Source organism: Mandrillus leucophaeus, unplaced genomic scaffold (genome assembly GCF_000951045.1).
Source record: "Mandrillus leucophaeus isolate KB7577 unplaced genomic scaffold, Mleu.le_1.0 Scaffold320, whole genome shotgun sequence".
In the NCBI taxonomy this organism is placed as follows: domain Eukaryota; kingdom Metazoa; phylum Chordata; class Mammalia; order Primates; family Cercopithecidae; genus Mandrillus; species Mandrillus leucophaeus.
This window is the reverse complement of record NW_012103366.1, coordinates 2,464,141-2,482,333: the sequence shown is the minus strand read 5'-3', so window position 1 is coordinate 2,482,333 and position 18,193 is coordinate 2,464,141. Positions and strand designations below refer to the sequence as shown.

General features: G+C 41.4%; 1 protein-coding gene across 1 annotated transcript; it reads left to right on the top strand.

The window, feature by feature from the left end:
* The first annotated feature begins 2,547 nt into the window (after nt 1-2,547).
* Nucleotides 2,548-17,786, top strand: BEND4 (BEN domain containing 4). The gene is made up of 4 exons (XM_011987993.1): nt 2,548-2,575; nt 3,101-3,192; nt 8,492-8,732; nt 11,017-17,786. The coding sequence occupies exons 1-4, from the start codon at nt 2,548-2,550 to the stop codon at nt 11,232-11,234; spliced, it is 579 nt and encodes a 192-aa protein (XP_011843383.1). The 3' UTR covers nt 11,235-17,786.
* Nucleotides 17,787-18,193: the final 407 nt, after the last annotated feature.

Here is an 18,193-nt window from a genome sequence, read left to right as displayed (position 1 = left end):
TTTTTTTTTTTTTTTTTTTGGAGATGGAGTTTTGCTCTGTCGCCCAGGCAGGAGTGCAGTGGCGGGATCTCGGCTCACTGCAAGCCATCTTCTGGGTTCACACCTTTCTCCTGCCTCAGCCTCCCGAGTAGCTGGGACTACAGGCACCCGCCACCATGCCTGGCTAATTTTTTGTATTTTTAGTAGAGACAGGGTATCACCGTGTTAGGCAGGATGGTCTCGATCTCGTAACCTCATGATCCGCTTGCCTTGGCCTCCCAAAGTGCTGGAAATACAGGCATGAGCCACCGCGCCAGGCCTCGAATACCCTTTGTTTCTTTCTCTTGCCTGATTGCCCTGGCCAGAACTTATTTATTTATTTTTTTTGAGACAGTGTTGCGCTATTGCCCAGGCTGGAGTGCAGTGGTGCGATCTCAGCTCACTGCAAGCTCTGCCTTCTGGGTTATCACCATTCTCCTGCTTCAGCTTCCCGAGTAGCTGGGACTACAGGCTTCCGCCACCACACCCGGCTAATTTTTTGTGTTTTTTAGTAGAGATGGGGTTTCACCATGTTAGCCAGGATGGTCTTGATCTGAGCTCATGATCTGCCCGCCTCGGCCTCGCAGAGTGCTGGGATTACAGGCGTGAGCCACAACCCCTGGCCCAGAACTTTCAATACTGTGTTGAATAGGAGTGGTGAGAGAGGACATCCTTGTTTCGTGTGGTTTTCAAAGGAAGTGCTTCCAGCTTTTGCACATTGAATATGATACTGGCTGTGGATTTGTCATGAATGACTCTTATCATAAAAAATTTTTCATACACTTGTTTTTGTTTGTTTTAGAGAGCGAGTGTTGCTTTGTTGCCCAAGCTGGAGTGCGGTGCAACAGTCATGGCTTGTTGCAGCCCTGAAATGCTGGACTCAAGTGATCCTCCCAGCTTACTCTGGGTAGCTGGGATTACAGGCACAGGTCACCACACCCAGCTAATGGTTTGATTGTTTTGTAGAGGTGTGTTCTTGCTATGTTTCCCAGACTGATCTCAGTCTCGTGGGTGCAAGCGATCCTCCCACCTTTGCCTCCCAAATTTTGGGATTATAGGCGTGAGCCACCGTGCCTGGCAACATCTTAATGACTCTAAAATATGGATGAGGCAAAAAAAAGTTCATTCAAATCCTGATCAGTCAATGAGTCTTTACAATTTCTCTAAAACTTTCAAGCAAAATCCAAGGTAGTGCCTTGCACATGTCGCTTGACAAAGCAGTGACATATGTACCCTTGTGTTTTATTCTAACCATAAACTGTGAAGAACAGAATGCTGTTTTGGAGCCTCATACTCAGCCCTGTGTAGAAGAGATTCATACGTAGAAAGTAAATGAAGTCCCCAAAGTCATACAGTCAGTGAAAAACCTGGAACTAAAATGCAGACCTGTTTCCTGTCTCCATTTGTTTCTCGAAACTTAGGGTTTTTTCCAGCAATTAATGCTCAGTGTCAGGAGACACATTCTTCCTCGCTGTGGCATCAGTAAAAAGGGCTGGACTTTTAAGAAGCTGGTGAAATTAGGGGCATTTGACAGGTTTTATTAAACTTTGGTTTAATAACAGGCCTACCTCTAACTGATACACATGTGACTTATTTTGGTTGACCTCTTATTGTTCAGCAAGTGCTTCTTCAATTTGGAGAATATATCCATATAACTGTTTACAAGTGGCCCCAGCCGAGGTCTGTAAGGATGATGACTATTTTAAGAAAATGCTTTTTTGGCAAGAAGAAATATTTTCTAACCTACTCTTACTTCCTGTTACTCAAAATCTTCAAAAGGATGTTGAAGTTGTTTTTGATTTATGTTACATTGTGATGTCACCTAAAAAATCCAAGGCTGTTGTTATATTACAGTGCATAAAATGATAATTCCTGTTTGCTATCTTAAAAAAATCGTGAGAAAAACGAAATTTAGAAAGCTCGGTGGTGATACTTTAAAATTAGGGCTTAGGTTAAATATTTATTATTTTTTTGAATGTGACAAGAACATCTTAAGAAAACACACAGCTAAGAAATACAGTGGCAACAATTCATATAAATTAGGTTATTAACTAAGCTACCAAGACCTTTAAAGGCAATTAGTTACTACTCCTGAAAGGGTTCTAATATAAATCTTAAGATGTAGGCATTATTTATGTAGTGGTACAAAAAAAGGTCATGCTCTATGTTGGGTTAATATCTATTCACTTTTATTTTGATTATTCAAGGAGTCTATAAGACTAAGCCTCAAAAAATAGTGTAATAGTGAAATATATAAAGGGATAAAATCAGTTGAGCTTCTTTGGGACACTTAGGGAAGAACTGTGTGGCCAAGTGTGTATGCATTGAGAAGCAAGTCTAATTGTATGGAATTCTGCTAACTGAAGAACTAGGAATGAATCTGTCATTAGAAACACTTATATTATTGATTAATAATTAGCAAAACCTTAGTTTTCAGTACTTTAATTTTAAAAAGCATCATTGGGTGCTACTGCTACAACCTGAGTCAAATAAGTCAAGACATGTCTCTTCTGTGGGTTCTTTGTGATCATGATTGTTGACCCAAATTCATCTTGGAGTAAGTTTGACTTGAAAGTTCTCAGTGAATTGTGCTGAACCTAAAAATTCTTTTCAAACTATAGCATCTGTTCTGTATTTACAAACTGAAATAACTACGGATGTCAAATGAAAGAAGATTCTATTTCCTTTAGAAAATATTTTTTTTTTAGAAGTTTGCATCAAAAATCTTTTTAGAGGCCGGGTGCGGTGGCTCGTGCCTATAAACCCAGCACTTTGGGAGGCCAAAGCAGGAGGAGGCCAGGAGCTCAAGACCATCCTGGGCAACATAGCAAGACCCTGTCTCTGCAAAAAAATTAACATGATTAACTGGGTGCAGTGGTGAGCACCTGTAGTCCCAGCTACTGGGGAGGCTGAAGTGGGAGAATCACTTAAGCCCAAGAGTTCAAGGTTGCAGTGAGCTGAGATCACCGTACTGCACTCCAGTGTGGGTGCCAGTAAGACCTCTGTTAAAAAAAAAAATTAAAAATATTTATTTATGTTACGGGAAAGCCAATGTGTAATTGTTGCCATTTCTTCCACCCAGTGCCCTGCCAGACCGTTTTAGATTACTTGAAGACGGTTCTGCAGCACCACAACCAACTCCTGATACCACAGCCAGCTGACCAGCCAACTGAGGTAGGTCTCTAGGGAAAAGATAAATGTTCCATTTGGGATTCCCTTAAGATGAAGTCTCTTGATAATTTACCAGTGTATACCAGAACAGAATGGCTAGCAAAATAGTTTTTGACTGAGGTTTACAGGTCTGTTACCTGTAAGTATGTAATTTGTGGAGAAAGATGACACATGTATTTATCTACAGAGATTCAGCTTCGTACTGAGTGGGGAAAGACAGAGGTAATGACAATTTAAATAGCATGGGCAATTTTTCCACCATTCTGTTTGCACAGAGATGCCTGAAATGAGAGACACCAACTTGTCATTCCCTCAGACAGAGCCTGTGTTCCACATGCCCCCCACTCTGGGCACCTCACAAACTGGGCACGATTCTCCAGTGTGTAGATAGGCATTTTCCAGACGTCAGGGCCTCTGGATATGGGTTATTTTTTTCATCTGGGTTTCAGTGGAAGAAACCACAGTCTCTCCCAATCTATAGAAGAAATTATGTGTTTTAATAGTAATAAAGATGGTATATACTTATAAGATGTTCAAGACTCAGTTTTGAATATATGACTTTCATACAAGACTTGAGAACCGTGGACAATCCCCACAAGAATCCCCTGGGGAAGCTCTGAGGTTTCCCCCAGCCTGAAAATAAGCCTTCCTTGGATTCTCCTTCTCTTCCGCCATCATTGCCCTCCTTTCTACTTCCATCTTCTTCCAGGCTCCCAAAGCATCCTGGGTCAGCACCTTCATTCTGCACTACAGCACATCTTGCTCCTCGAAAGTTCGGCCGGGGTCTCATCTCTAGTGTCATAGAAGACACTCGATTCATGATTGCTGAATGGTGACCTCATTTTTTTCTAATGATTAAACATTTGAAAAGCAGGTCTATATTCTTTATCTTCTCTCTCTTAATTTCCATTTGCTCTTCCCCCCTGTAATCTGGCTTCACTTCCACCACTACCAGAGTTTTCTGCAAGAGGCCCCTGGTGACTCTCCAGTTGTCTGGTCCTGTGACATTTTTTCCACTCTGGTCACCCCACGCCCTCACCTCTCCTCCTCTGTGCTCTCTCTTGCCCTTAGCCTTAGTGTTAGTACTTTCTCCTGGTTCCTTGCTCCTCTTCCTATGACGCCTTCATGAGTTTTTCCATCCACTGTTCTCCAGAGTTCATGCTTTGTCTTTTTCTCTCACTCTCTACTGCCTTTTCTCATCAGCTATGTTTCTTATTTATTTATTTATTTATTTTTGAGACAGAGCCTCGCTTTCTTGCCCAGGCTGGAGTACAGTGGCATGATCATGACTCACTGCATCCTCTACCTCCCAGGCTCAGGTGATCCTCCCACCTCAGCCCCGCAAATAGCCGAGACTACAGGTGTGCACCACCACGCCCAGCTAACTTTTAGTTTTTATAGAGACAGGGTCTCACTACGTTGCCCAGGCTGGTCTTGAACTCCTGAGCTCAAGTGAATCTCCTGCCTCAGCCTCCCAAAGTGTTGGGATTACAGGCATGAGCCTGGGTCCAGTTGTGTTTCTTTTAACATTCACTAGATGTGTGTTAACAAGTCGCACATGCATACCTAGAGCACCAGTCCCGGTGGCTTCATTGTAGACCACCATGCCAACTGCCTGGCCCACAGTGGTTTGCCCATACACCGCTTGATCTCACCGCACCTATTCTGAATACCCATCTGCAGTTCCTCCAGTTTTCAATAAAGGCCCCACCAACCCCAGGCAAAAGTTTTGACACATCACTGACCCCCTCATTTCCTACGTCTAAGAATTCTACAGCTATGTTGAGTTGTCTCTCTTTTCCTAGGTCGACTGTCTCACCTGACTATTGCAGCAGCTTCTTTCTTCTCCATTCTCCACACTGGAAAGTTTTTTTTTTCCCCCTGAATTACAGATCCAAAGTAAATGTATACTTAAAATCCTTGGCTCCCTAGAATTAAATCCATATTTCCTAACTTGACATTACTGTCATACAAAAAGCACAACTGAAAAGCCCACTTCCTCCAGGAAGCTCTCCCTGACTGCCACACCCCTGCTTTGTGCCTGTGTGGCACACTGTTCATAAGTGTAATTCAGAGCTAGTTACCTTGCTTAATAGTAAATGTACACCTATGTCTTCCATTTGATCATGACTCAAGTATCCCATTAAGGGTGATTCATTTTGTTTTTTTTCAGTGACTCAACAATAGGTCAATGTTTAATAACCTGTGGGTGGCTAATTGAAGAAAATATACAACAAGAATTCTACAAAAATAAGAAGATAGGGGAAATATCTACATTTCCTCTGGATAGGACTACTTAAACTTTATGACTCATCATCATTATGACTGTACTATTTTTATTGTCATTTCAGGCACACGAGCATTTTCTCATTTTTATTATTTATCACATTTTACTTCTATTAACTATGCTAAAACAGGTTTATAAATCTCATCCATAACATGGAAAGCATTGTGAATTGTGCTTTGGGCTATAAATTACTTTCTCTTTCTTTCCCTTTTTCTTGATAAAAATTACCTCCAAATGGTATTCCTACATTTTATGAGACCAACATTTTATGCAGAGCTACTGCATTCAGTGGATTTTTTCAAAGTTTTTGGGAAAGCTCCTTTCCTGGATTGTCAGCTGCCAGATCACTAGTCTGTCCCATCTTGAAATAGACTGGTTTCAGGGGCACAGCAAAGCATTGCGTACAGGGTGAACCCTGAACTCGGGGATGGCATCCCCAGCCCCATCCCTTTGAGTTGTGAAGCCTTGGAAAGGGATTTGACCTCCTTGGTAAAACAGAGCTGTAATCCTGGCTTACCAGGTGAGCTCACTTGCCTGAGCAAAACAGCTTTTAAAAATTATATGGTGTTAAATAAACAGCTTAAAAAGCAGCTAGACAGTCTTTTCTAAGGCTGATGAGTATTTACAGGGACCATAACTAAGAGGATGGTGGAAGTCTTGTTTTTTAAATTAAGGATGGTAGAAGTCTCCTTTTTAGTGGCTCCTCATCTGTGTTGCTCTCCTTAAAGTTCTTTACTTTTGCGAATTTATAGTCAGTGGTTAAAAAAAAAGTAAGAATTCTTCATTGTAGCCACCATTACTGGGTGTCTGCTGTGTGCCAGCCACAGAGGCCTGTGCTCCACTGCATCAGCCGTTCAGCAAATGTTTCTTGCACCTGCATTGTGTCAGGCGCTATACTCCACCCTGAGAGTCTGGCATAGAACAAACAGGTAACAGTTCCAGCTCTCATAAGCTTATCTTCTAGTGGGAGATGGCTGGACTGCTCGCCACAAACCACCAAGCTGGGATTGTCATCTGTATTTTAACCGAAAGGAGTGAAGTTTAGAAAAGTCACCTGCCCAAGGCTGAACCCAGAGCCCAGCTGTGGAATAGACCTAGTACCTCCACCTGTGAGGAGAAAGGAGGGAAGTGTGCAAAGTGCTTGGGGCAGGCGCTTCGGGCTGGTCATCTGTTGCTCAATACATGGGGACGTTTATTAAGCTTCCTCCATGAAAGTACTGGTGACACAGTGAGTGGTTTTGAGTCAGCCAGCCCCCAGATTTCACGACCCCCCCACCTCCCACCCAGCCTCCCTGAGGGCCGAGGGGTCAACCATTCAGAGCCCTTAGGAGACCTTTCCTCTCAGTGCTTGGGAAGCAGTGGATTTATTTTCCCTTCTGCCTCTTTCCTCCCAACCATAGCCTCTGTCCCTCATTTTTGTGAAAGACATCACTGTTTGACCTGGGGATCATCTTGCTTCCTCAGTCTCCCGTACATACACCCTGGCCCATGGAATTGGTTGCCTGGCCCCCTCGATTCGACAGCTTTCACTCCCACCTCTCTCTGCCCTGCACAGACTTGATTCAGACCTCCGTCTCTCACCTCCTGCCAGGAAACAGCAACCGGGGCTGAAGGACTTTTTGGGAGCTCTGGGCCCCTGCCCATCTTTTGATTGACTCTTATACGCAGGGTCCTCCACTGTACCCAGCCAAGGCTGGGCTCATGCTCCCAAATAGTCACATCTTGTACTCATGATAATTCAGTTCCTTTCAGTTGTGTAGATGGGGAAACTGATCCAACAACTTGAAGTAACTTGCTCAAGTTAGTCTAATAAGACACAGAACCAAGATTCAATTCAAACCCAGCCTGACTGTAAATTCAGAGCACATAGGTGCCTCAGCTGCCTTCCTTAGGAAAGGAGGCCACATCACACTGTTGCTCGTTGAGGAGCGTAGGAGTGCTGCCGTGGTGAGTCTCCACGCGCAGAACTCGGTGCCAGTTTCCCAGCCGCATCGGGCTGCCTCCCTCTTGTTGGTTCCTATGCCATTTCCCCTTCTCAGTGTTTAACTAAGCAGGGCACTTTTTGAAATAAAACCCTATCAGATCCAAATGGTGCCAAATTTATAACCTGTAGTAAATTTGGCAAGTTGTAAAAATGAATGAGTTTTCCCTTCTTTGTTTTGTACACCTTAATTACTGGGGAAGGAGTACATTAAAACTAAGATCATGGGTTAATTAATTTGTCCTGGACTGTAGAATTTTATGGACAACCAGAACTAAAGTAATGGTTGTGTAGGTGCAATTGATTAAACATGGCTTATAAATGTTACAGAAATTCCCGTAATTAGTCCCACTGCAGCTATTTAGCCCGGGAATTTTATAGCAGACATAATTTATGAAGGTGAAAAGTAAGAAAAATTTTGAGTTGACATAGTGGCATTTGCAGAAGCTATAATTTGAGGAAACCTGTTTTGCATGATTATTAGTGATTTCTTTTTTCAGTTTCCACAATTCTCCCTTCTTAAAATTTGCTTTTCAATGTTGTTTCTATTGTAATGCAGTGACTACCAGGTGTTGGGTGCGTTAAACATAAGTAATACCTTATTAAAATAGATCACCAGCATCATTTCGAAAAGTACTTAAAAGTAACCAAAAAATGAAGGACCTGTTTGATCACACTCTTCAAAGTTTTGCATATTTTAATAGATTGAAAAGGAAAGTTACAGGTTAGATTTAAATAGTGTTCCCTGTCATTGGATCTTGACACATTTGAACCTACCTGTTAAAATGTAAGTTATAAATAGCTCCCCTTTCAAAGGTGTTCATTATACCTCATTGGCTCTTGTTACAGAAAATGCAAATGTAATTTGAAAAGTGCCCCTTCTGAGTCTGAGCAATTACTTGCGCACTTCAATACCTGGTTCATTGTCAGCATAGCCATTTGGTTAAAAAGCGTGTTTGCCTTTGAAATGGAGATCACTTCTGCTTCTGGCTGGCGGACTCGGTGGGTAATGAGAAAATATTTCGCTTTTCCAGGGAAGCAAGCAGCTGTTGAACAACTATCCTGTCTACATAACGAGCAAACAGTGGGATGAGGCTGTAAATTCTTCAAAGAAAGATGGGAGACGGCTCCTTCGATACCTCATCAGATTTGTTTTCACAACCGATGAGCTTAAGTACTCATGCGGCCTTGGGAAAAGGAAAAGGTCAGTGCAGTCAGGAGAGACAGGTCCCGAAAGACGCCCTCTGGATCCAGTTAAAGTAACATGCCTCCGAGGTACTGCATCCTTCCGCTCAGTGTCACCATCTGTGATCTCATTTCACCGCATTGGCTGTGGCTCTCCCCGTACAAGTGTTCAGCCTTACTGTATTTTGATTTCTTTCTGCTGAGAACGTCTAGGCTTCATGTGGCCCATCTACTCAGTATTGAGAAGCTCTTTTAAAAACCTCCGTTTGCCTTAGCATTGTTGGTCTCACTTAGTGGTACATAAGCATCGCATAACACCTCATGTTTCACGCTTCAAATTCAGATTTTCTTTGCTGCCAGAGAAGGCCACCTCCAGCAAAACTGGAGCATAGGGGAACACACAGAGGAAGGGAAGGCGTGGAAATTTTTTTTAATGGGTAAAATGTTACCTCATTTCCAGTTCTAGTTTGTGTCCCCTTCTAGTACCTTCTCAATGGCCCAACTCCTTAAATTTGTTTAGGATTAATTCTCCTTAATGCTAAAATATACCCTGCCCAGTAAAACATTTTTCTTTTGGTTAAAAAAAAAAAGTTTCTATTAAATGTACTGCGGAGATAATATGACTTCAGCAGTATTAATAGCTGATTACTTTGCAGTTGATCTGCCCTATTGTAGGCCAGGCAGAGGGGTGGGAAGGAGGAATCAGGAGGTATCCAGTTGATTCAGCAAGTGCAAATACAGACCTAGACAAATAGAAGTGTTATAGTGCCAACAAAACATTGTTCACACCTGAAAAATCCATATCAAAAAGCTCAGTATTAGCCTATACAATTCAATGGCAGTTTTATTGACTGGAAAGACTTAATATTGATTTACCCTAAATAGGGATAAAAATTTTTCCTGGTGAGGAAATCACAGTAAAAAAAAAAAAAGCTGGATTATCACTGCTAAGGCCCTGGTTATATGAAAGAATACTTCTGCACTCCCTTCTGAGATGCCCACAGTGACATTATGTGCCTAGGATGCATACGTAGTATTGGTTAGCAGCTGAGATTCCCTAGCCCTGCCCCCAGAGATTCTGATTCAGAAGGGATGGGGCAGGCATGCTCAAGACCACCTTAGGGATTTATGCACACATGGCCCACGATTCAGGAAACCACCTGAGATGAAAATGCCTGTGTTTACTAGGCACAAGTGCTCCAGCACACCTCCTATTAGTCGGTCTGAATATTCCACTTACTCAGAGCGACTAGGTGGTAGAAATTTCCAGGGTCTGTCCTGCCAAACTAGCTACAGTTTTCTGTATTCCCTGACATCATCAGAGATGATGGAGTTACTCACCAAGAGGCAGTGTTGAGCTTGGGGGCTTGACTGTGCCCTGTACGTGTGTACTCAAGGGAGTTGCCTTTAGACTTACAAAGGAGTCAAATAAGGGGTCTCATCGCTGTATTGTTTTCCAGAAATTCTTACACAACATTTTATATTTCTGTAGCAAGTCAGTGGAACTGATGGATTAAAATACATCCCAGAAAACTAGTGCTGCTGCTCTGGAAACACTGCAGGAGCCACTGTCACACTGATGCCTGATGCAGCCCAGGCTGCCTCACCAGAGACTGCCGTCTCCACTCATTTTTCACTTAGGGCCACAATGCATGGACCTCCATCCAGCTTTTGGGTGGGGAATACATAGGGAAGATATGGTGATTGTCCATGTTGGAGGCAGCTGAAACAGTTCACTCTTCCGGGCATGTTAATTGCTTTGTGGTAAAATTAAATATTTGGAGGAGATAGCATGTAAAAAATATTTGCCAGCCCATGTATAGAAATGACATTTTCGGAAGTGAGTATAGCTAATCACACGACATTCTAAGAACATGGATACCTTTTCTGAACTAAGGCACCTCCTCAGTCATTAAGACTGTTGTTTTATTGTACTCCATCTTCAAATTAGTAGCTGGTTAAAGAATACCATGCTAATGATATTTGTTGTGCTTCTGGAGATAGTAACATTCTCAAAATGTGAGCAGGTAACAACTTGGGTTTTGAAATCTACTCCTTGCTTATACCAGACGTGGTGCATCCCATGCCTTACAAATCAAATTTACCTTTTATTTCAACAGCAAATGTTCCTTAGAGGGATTACCCTCTTACTTACAGCATATTTTTTTTTTTGACTTTTGCACATGAGAAGAAAATTTGTATGGAATAAATTGGGTCTAATGAGTGACATCATCATGGCATTGCATTGGATTTCCCATAAAGCTTTTCTTATAGAGCTTCTGTTAAAGTTTAAGCAGCCTGTCCTATCATCTTCTGCAAAAACCAGCTGTTTTTCTCTCTCTCTCTCTTTTTGATGTTGTGTATATTCCTACAGAATTCATTAGGATGCATTGTACCTCCAACCCCGATTGGTGGATGCCCTCGGAGGAGCAGATAAACAAAGTGTTCAGCGACGCTGTCGGTCACGCCCGACAGGGGCGGGCGGTGGGGACTTTCCTGCACAACGGTGGCTCGTTTTATGAAGGGATCGATCACCAGGCTTCTCAGGATGAAGTCTTCAATAAAAGTTCCCAGGATGGATCTGGGGATTAGTGGACAGAATCTTCCTGTTGTAGCAGCCGGTCCTCTCAAGAGTTCCAATTGTGAATGTCCTGTTCCTGTCACCTGAGAGTCCAAAGCATGTCATTCTGCCATACTCTGCACATACTCAGCTGCCACAGTACCCAAATAGAAATCCATTTTAGGGTTGTTTGGGAAGTCTGTGGCGCCTACAACAGACTTTTGGAATATTATAAAAGGAAAAAACTTATGATTTTTAAATGATTACTGGCTAGATGGTGAGGGTGAAAAAATACGTGAGCTCCTAGTTACCTTTCTGAAATCTTCAAACTCTGCTACCTGGCCAGAGATAGTCCCCAAGGTAGGCTGGGGTAGTGTTTCTGCCCATGGGAGAAGGTGGATACATGGAGTTGTGTTAAGGGACAAGGAGCAAACGTTCTCTTAATTCAAGTAAGTTGTCTTTATGTTTTCCAAAGACCTGACTTCGTATTTCTCGGCAAAGGCATAGGATAGATGACATCATACACCATTTTGACATTAATAATGTCTATTACTAAAAGGAAACCAGAGAACAGAGGCAACATCTACAGACAGTGATTCATTACAGGTCAGCTGTTTTTCTGTTATTTAAAAGCCACTGTGTTGATCAGGAAGGCACTATTTGATCTCTGGAGTTTACAAACAGTAGTCATTTTTCATTGTTAGTCAAGAAACATCCAAAGATCCAAAACCATTTTCAAATGCTCGGTTTTGTAGGTTAATAAATCCGTAGTTTCCATAGCCTTAAATCAGGCTTTGTTGACACAATGCCAAAGTGATGGGTAGAACAATGAAAATTTAAATCAATTAGTTGTTTGGTGCACTGAAGACCAAACAAGTGGTGTGACTGATGGTATGCGCTGAGTTGACTAGATGTTCTGGCATTGTATACACACAGCTTCAAGGCCATTCTGACAACTATGCAATGGGCTTGTCAGTAATTGCTCTGAAATGTGAGGGTCTTTCTCTGCTGATTTGATCTTTAGAATTTGTGTGGAACTTGTTTCCCATTGTCCTTGATGAAAATGTTTCATCCCCACCGTGCCTCCTTTTCCCCAGTGTTCCCTGTAGCTATGGCTAAGTTAGCACTGTGCTGCTCCCACTCACTATCCCCTGGTTAATTTGTTGAGTTCCATATGTGAAATTAGTGGTAATCTTTGAAACCTTTCCATATTGGCAAATGCTATAGAGGTGCTAGAATCATCATTTCTGAGGGCTTCCTGTTTGGAGTCAGGCCTTCTTTACCAAACTAGTCCAGATTACTACATTCTTTGTAGAGCAAAAGGCTAAATGGACAGCATTTATTGAAGGCTACTATCATCTGCAGACATGACCAAGGGTTTTGAAAATTGAATGGAGATTCAGGTTGATGAGCATCCATTGATAAAGGGTTTTTTGGCTATTTTTGTCAACCTAAACTCATACATTATCCTTTAGATTTAATACTTAGTTTGCATTCACTATATACAAAGTCCTAGAAATAGGTCTTTCTGTAGGTTTTACTTACTAGCTTTTTTTGTATTACTAGAATTCATCCATTGAAAAGTTTAATGTTTATGGAGATGGTCATCTGTCTTTTTTCAGTGATGTAGGGGGAACTAATATTTCAATCCTGTTTAGAGAAAATTAAAATTTGTCAGATTTACTCAACGGTATAGGGAGAACTAATATTCAATCCTATTTGGGGCAAATTAGCTAAAATTTGGAAGTAAAAGAAATTATATGGGCAAATGCCATGTTCTTATGGCAACCACGAGACCAGTATCTTTGGCTCTCCAAGGAAGAAAGATCTCTTAAAGCATTTTTAGAGGTCCGAGAAGTCAGTGTCTGTCTTTATGATTTTTTGACAACATGACATCTTTGCTAGAAGAAAAACACCACCATAGCCTCATCTGTTTTTCCATCTTACCTTAATTTTTCACTGGCCTTAAGTTGTCCTTACTGCTGAGTACATTGTTCTGTTTTTCTGTAGCAACAATATTTGATCACTGCTTTTAAGAAAAATAGACTAGCCCTTCTTGTTTTCCTGGAAGTTTGAGGTCCTGAACATTTCTTCATATCCAAATATCATCTTGGAGCCCTGTCGTGCTGGTCTTCGCTGAGGCTGAGAGCACTTTCTGCACTCCCGCTCCGTGGCCGTACATGATGACGCACCTGCACCAGTGCTGCAAGAGCAGGGGACAGCAGCCTGTGGTTTGGCTGTCACTGTTACTCCTGAGAACGCTGCTGTCCCAGGCTTGCCCACCACGTTTGTTCCAAAGTTACACCTGGTCTCTTCCTCCCTCGTGCCCATACCAGGTTAATCATTTCTCTATCAGCTCTTTCTCCATCAACAAATTCTGAATGTTGAGACTAATTGTTGGACATCTCTTGCACAAGGCTGACACACTCCATACTCAGCATCACACAGCCAGTTCTAATTCCTGGGTCTAGGACTTATGACTTCTGCCTGAGTGAGATGTTCCTACGACTTTTGCCTGAGTGAGATGTTCCGCTGTACTTCTACTGTTCGTGTAACTGCTAAGTTCCTTTAGCCAAGCCTAGCGTTTGACGCAGGCACTGGCAGCCACTGAGGCTAAGATACAGCATCAGTGTGGACACTGCTGGCTCCTCTCCTTGGGACATATCCACACTCCCACTTGAGCTTCACCTTTAAGGCTAGTATGTACCTAAGTTCACGATGGTTGTCTGCATGGTCTCCTGATCTTTAAATCAGGACCTACAAAGGATGTTCATTTGTTTTTTGGAAAGGTCCATTGGGCCTCTGTGTAGCCAAGTTAAAAGCTCGCCCACTAAGACGGGATGCTGCCATTGCTCTGGGAGCCTTTCAGCTGAAATCCTTGGAGACTTGAAAGTGTTGCTTATCATTTTGATTTGATTTTCTACATCTTTATCTGGCAAATGGACAGATTGCTGTCAGAAGAAACTTAGTCATGTCAGCTTTTAGAGTCCTTCTTGAGTCATGTTGGCATTGGTGGTGTAAAATAGATGGAGTTAAAACAGCTCAGGATGCAGCCGTGCCCCCGCTTCACTGGTGAGAGGAGGAGGTCACGGGGCTGGCGTGACAACAAAGACTAAATGTGGCTGTTTTGTCAGTGACTACGTGTGGTCCATAAGCCCAGCTATCGGAAGAGCCATACCTACCAAAAGTGACGGTGTCCTGTGTTTTCCACATTAAAATCTTGTTACAAAGATCCTGCTGGCTTTTCACAGTGAGCTGAAGCCCCAAGCTCAGTTCCAGCCAGGCTCAGGATGGCCCTTGAATGATCAGTATTGGATAGTGTAGGCCGGGAGCCTATGGAGGGGACCAGTATTTTGCAAGCCGTTACTAAGTCACTTTTCTCACTGATTATTGATGGTGCACTGTTCAAAATGTTATGGCTTAACCTTAGTGTTGAATGCTTTCGAGAACAACTGTAACCATTTCAATTTTACAAGTACTTTCTTGTTTTACTTGAACATTTTACAAGTACCTTCCCTATTTACTTGAAAATATTTCCTCTAGCCCTTGAACCCGGGCATCACTTTTTTGGTTTTCCCCATTCCACCACAGCATTTAGGTGACTGTTACCATTTATGTTTCATTAAGCTTCACTAGGAATGTAAGGATAATATTAGAGCATTTGCAGAAAGTTGCTATCGTCTCCTTTGGTAGGGGAATCAAGATATATATGTAGCTACTTCACAGCCATAGAGTTAGTGGGTGATTGTGTATTCTGCATTGTTCCTTATCCCTGCATCAGTGGCAGACACATTGACATAAGAGATTCCTTCAGCATTATAGGGAGAGATAAATGATTAACATTTCTTATTTGATCCAACTACTCCGTGTCCCATCAACTAGTGGTAACTGATGTTGATAGGATTTTTTTTTAAGTCCAGTAACTATTGTTGCACTGTCAGATGTTTACCCCAAATTAGGCAATAATCCAGACTTTGGATCTATGGGTTTATGATTCCTACATTCCCCTGCCACTCTCAATGGCTTGTTGCCTCCCTTCTGTTGCTCTCAGAAAATGGATGGAGCATCAAGATGAAACATGCACTATGTTCAGAAAAGCAGACATCCATTGCCCTCATTTAGATGCCATCCTTCACTATATGCTCTAGAACCTAAACCTAATACCCATTGACTACCTCCTGAGTTTCTTAGATTTCAATTATTTAAAAAAATCTCATCCATGGATAATAACTTCAATTTTAGAAAAGATTTAAACGTATAACTTTCCTCATTCAGTGCTATGTCATTTCACAGTACATATCTGCCTTACTTTTTGACAGCTCATATATACAGATATTTAGAAATGTAATAGAAAATGATTTTGCACATATGGTGCAAGTCTTGCTGGTGTATGTTTAATGTGGCAACACGTGCCAAAACTGTTTGGCAAAACATGTCAAATGGAGTGCTTGAGTCAGAACTCTAATGTAAATGTGTCTAAACAGCAGTGTGTATCATTATGATGTATTTTTGTAAACATAGTGATGGCTTCTTTCAGTCATGTAAGTACTGGATAAAAATAACCACTTCACTTGGGATAATGTAGGAAAATGTCACCCAGCGGATAGATAGTCCTCTGCAAAGTTACATTGTCAGCCAGTGGCACTGGTTCTTTTATTTATGTTGTTGTTTTTTTCTGTTTTTTCTTTTTTTGGAGAGTGAAGAATTAACATCAGACAACATGGAGTGCAAAAATAATAACCCGTCAATATTTGTCTTCTAAATGTAAAATGTAAAAGTTTAACTGATTTGTGTACACATTAGAGACCACTTTCACACTCCACAGTATGTTCAGTTACAGGTAGCACTGAGAGGTTGAGACTTCCCTCATCTAATGACCAGCTTGGTTAATTTGACTTCTGAAGGCACTAAATCACCAAGTCTTTGCAGTAATGGTGACCAGATTAATTTTCCTCATAACTCTCTGTAGCTGTCTGATATAAGGGCTGTGTTTTTATTGAATAACAGATCCTCGAATTAGAATGAAAGCACATCTGCTAGTAAGACTCATTTGAAAACCTGTTTATTCTTGAAGTAATCGGGCCAGTACAAGTGGCCAGATGTATCCTGGCCACATTGGAAGACTATTTGGGCCCATTCAGAACCACTTAATTGCAACAACAGTAGTAACTATAGTTAATATCTACCTATTGAGTTCTTGTGTGCCAGTTACTTTGATAAGTACTTTAATGCATCCTCATTTTAATCCTCACAGCTACCCTTTGAGGCTGTTTCTGTTCTTATTCCCATTGTATTGATAAGGAAACTGCCCAAGCTAAGAAGAGGATCACTTTGGGCGTAGGAAGCAGAGTGATGAGTTCAGTCTTCCTCAGTAGTTGCAGCACAGTTCTCAAAGCCCATCAATACTTTGGAATGGATTTATAGTTTTATTTATGCCATCAAGGGAGAGTTGATATTTGTGTATTACTAAAAACTACTTCTAAAGTACGTCGACACTTAAGTAGGAGCATACAAACCATATGTCCTCTGGGAACCGCCCAGGTTTCTGTATAAGGCTTGACCTATGTAAGATCCTATGATGAAGAGCAGAAAACTTTTTTAAAAAGTAGGTGAATTAAAATTAAAATCAGGAGTTTGTTCACTTTTATCTCATAGGTTCCTAGTGCAAAAATGCAGGGAGACAAAAGCAAACATTTGAAGTCAGTGAAGTGAGAGTCTTTGGGAACTCCTAGATGTTAGAAATAGCACCAGGGCATCAGGTAGCCAATGTTCAATTCACTTTTCACGTTTGTGTCTTTGTAGCTTTAGAGCTGATGAGTCTGGTTGGTTTGGAAGAGAGAGTTTTAATTTATGATGTCACTGTGAGAACTGTGGTGAAAATTTTGTAAGAAAATACAGTAATCTGTTGATTCTTTCCTGTAGTTTGGGCTTTCACATCCCTTTGGCTGTGTTTAAGTTCAAGAGCATGCCAAGGCCATGAGGGTCCTGGCTTGTGCTCCTTGGGAACAGGGCATGCTAGCGATGGGTCATGAAGCTGTCAAGGTCACTGGTCCAGCCCGACCCTGCCCAATTTAAGCATTGCCTTTATGTCTCTCCTCTCTGGAACTTCATGTAGCAGCCTAACACCGGGGCCGACTTGCCTTTACTCTATTTTCTATGATGAATACTTGTGGAGAAACTGTGACAAATCCATTGATCCTGATATTTTTATTGTTGGAGTCTTGTTGATTCTCTATGAATAATTTCTATTTGATTGTACTGTGTAGAGTTAATACCCACTAGGGATATGTTAATAAAACTACAAATGCATAGTGTAATATAGAATAGCAAGATTTTTTTGTGAACAATTTATATAGAAGAGTAAGTTGTTTTTTAAGTGTTAGGCTCATTTCTTTTGGGAACTTAAAATGTTATAAAAGTTTTTTAAACATTCAATATTTTTAATTATAAGAGACATTTGTTACTAGAGCCAATTATTTCAGGTGTTCTAATTGGAGTGTTGATTTTATTACCTCATATACCTCTAGAATGCCACGTGTTCTGTTGGGGATAAAATTGCACAATAAATGTCAAGTCTCTGTTAAGTGTTTTAACTTGCTTTTTGCATCTTTCTGATTCATTGTAAATACTTTTCTGTTTCTTTGAATAGATAACTTTTCTCTCCCTGACGCTAAGAGCTTTCTGCTTGTCTCTGAACATCAGGAAAATGTTATATGCTTAATATCCAAATAAAAGATGCTCAGTTTTGTCAGGAAAGTGACCGGAGATCATCCAGAAATTCATTTGATCTAGTGAATGAAAGGCACAGCCAGTGACGATCTCAGAGTGACATGTAGTCCAAGAGGATTTCCATACAGTATTTTATACATTCACACATAAAGCACACATGCTTGCTGATTGCTGTTCATGGTACCATTTAATCAGGAAGAAAAGAACCTATAGCTGTTGCCCATGACTTTAAAAAATAAACAGATACTGATTATGGTTTTTG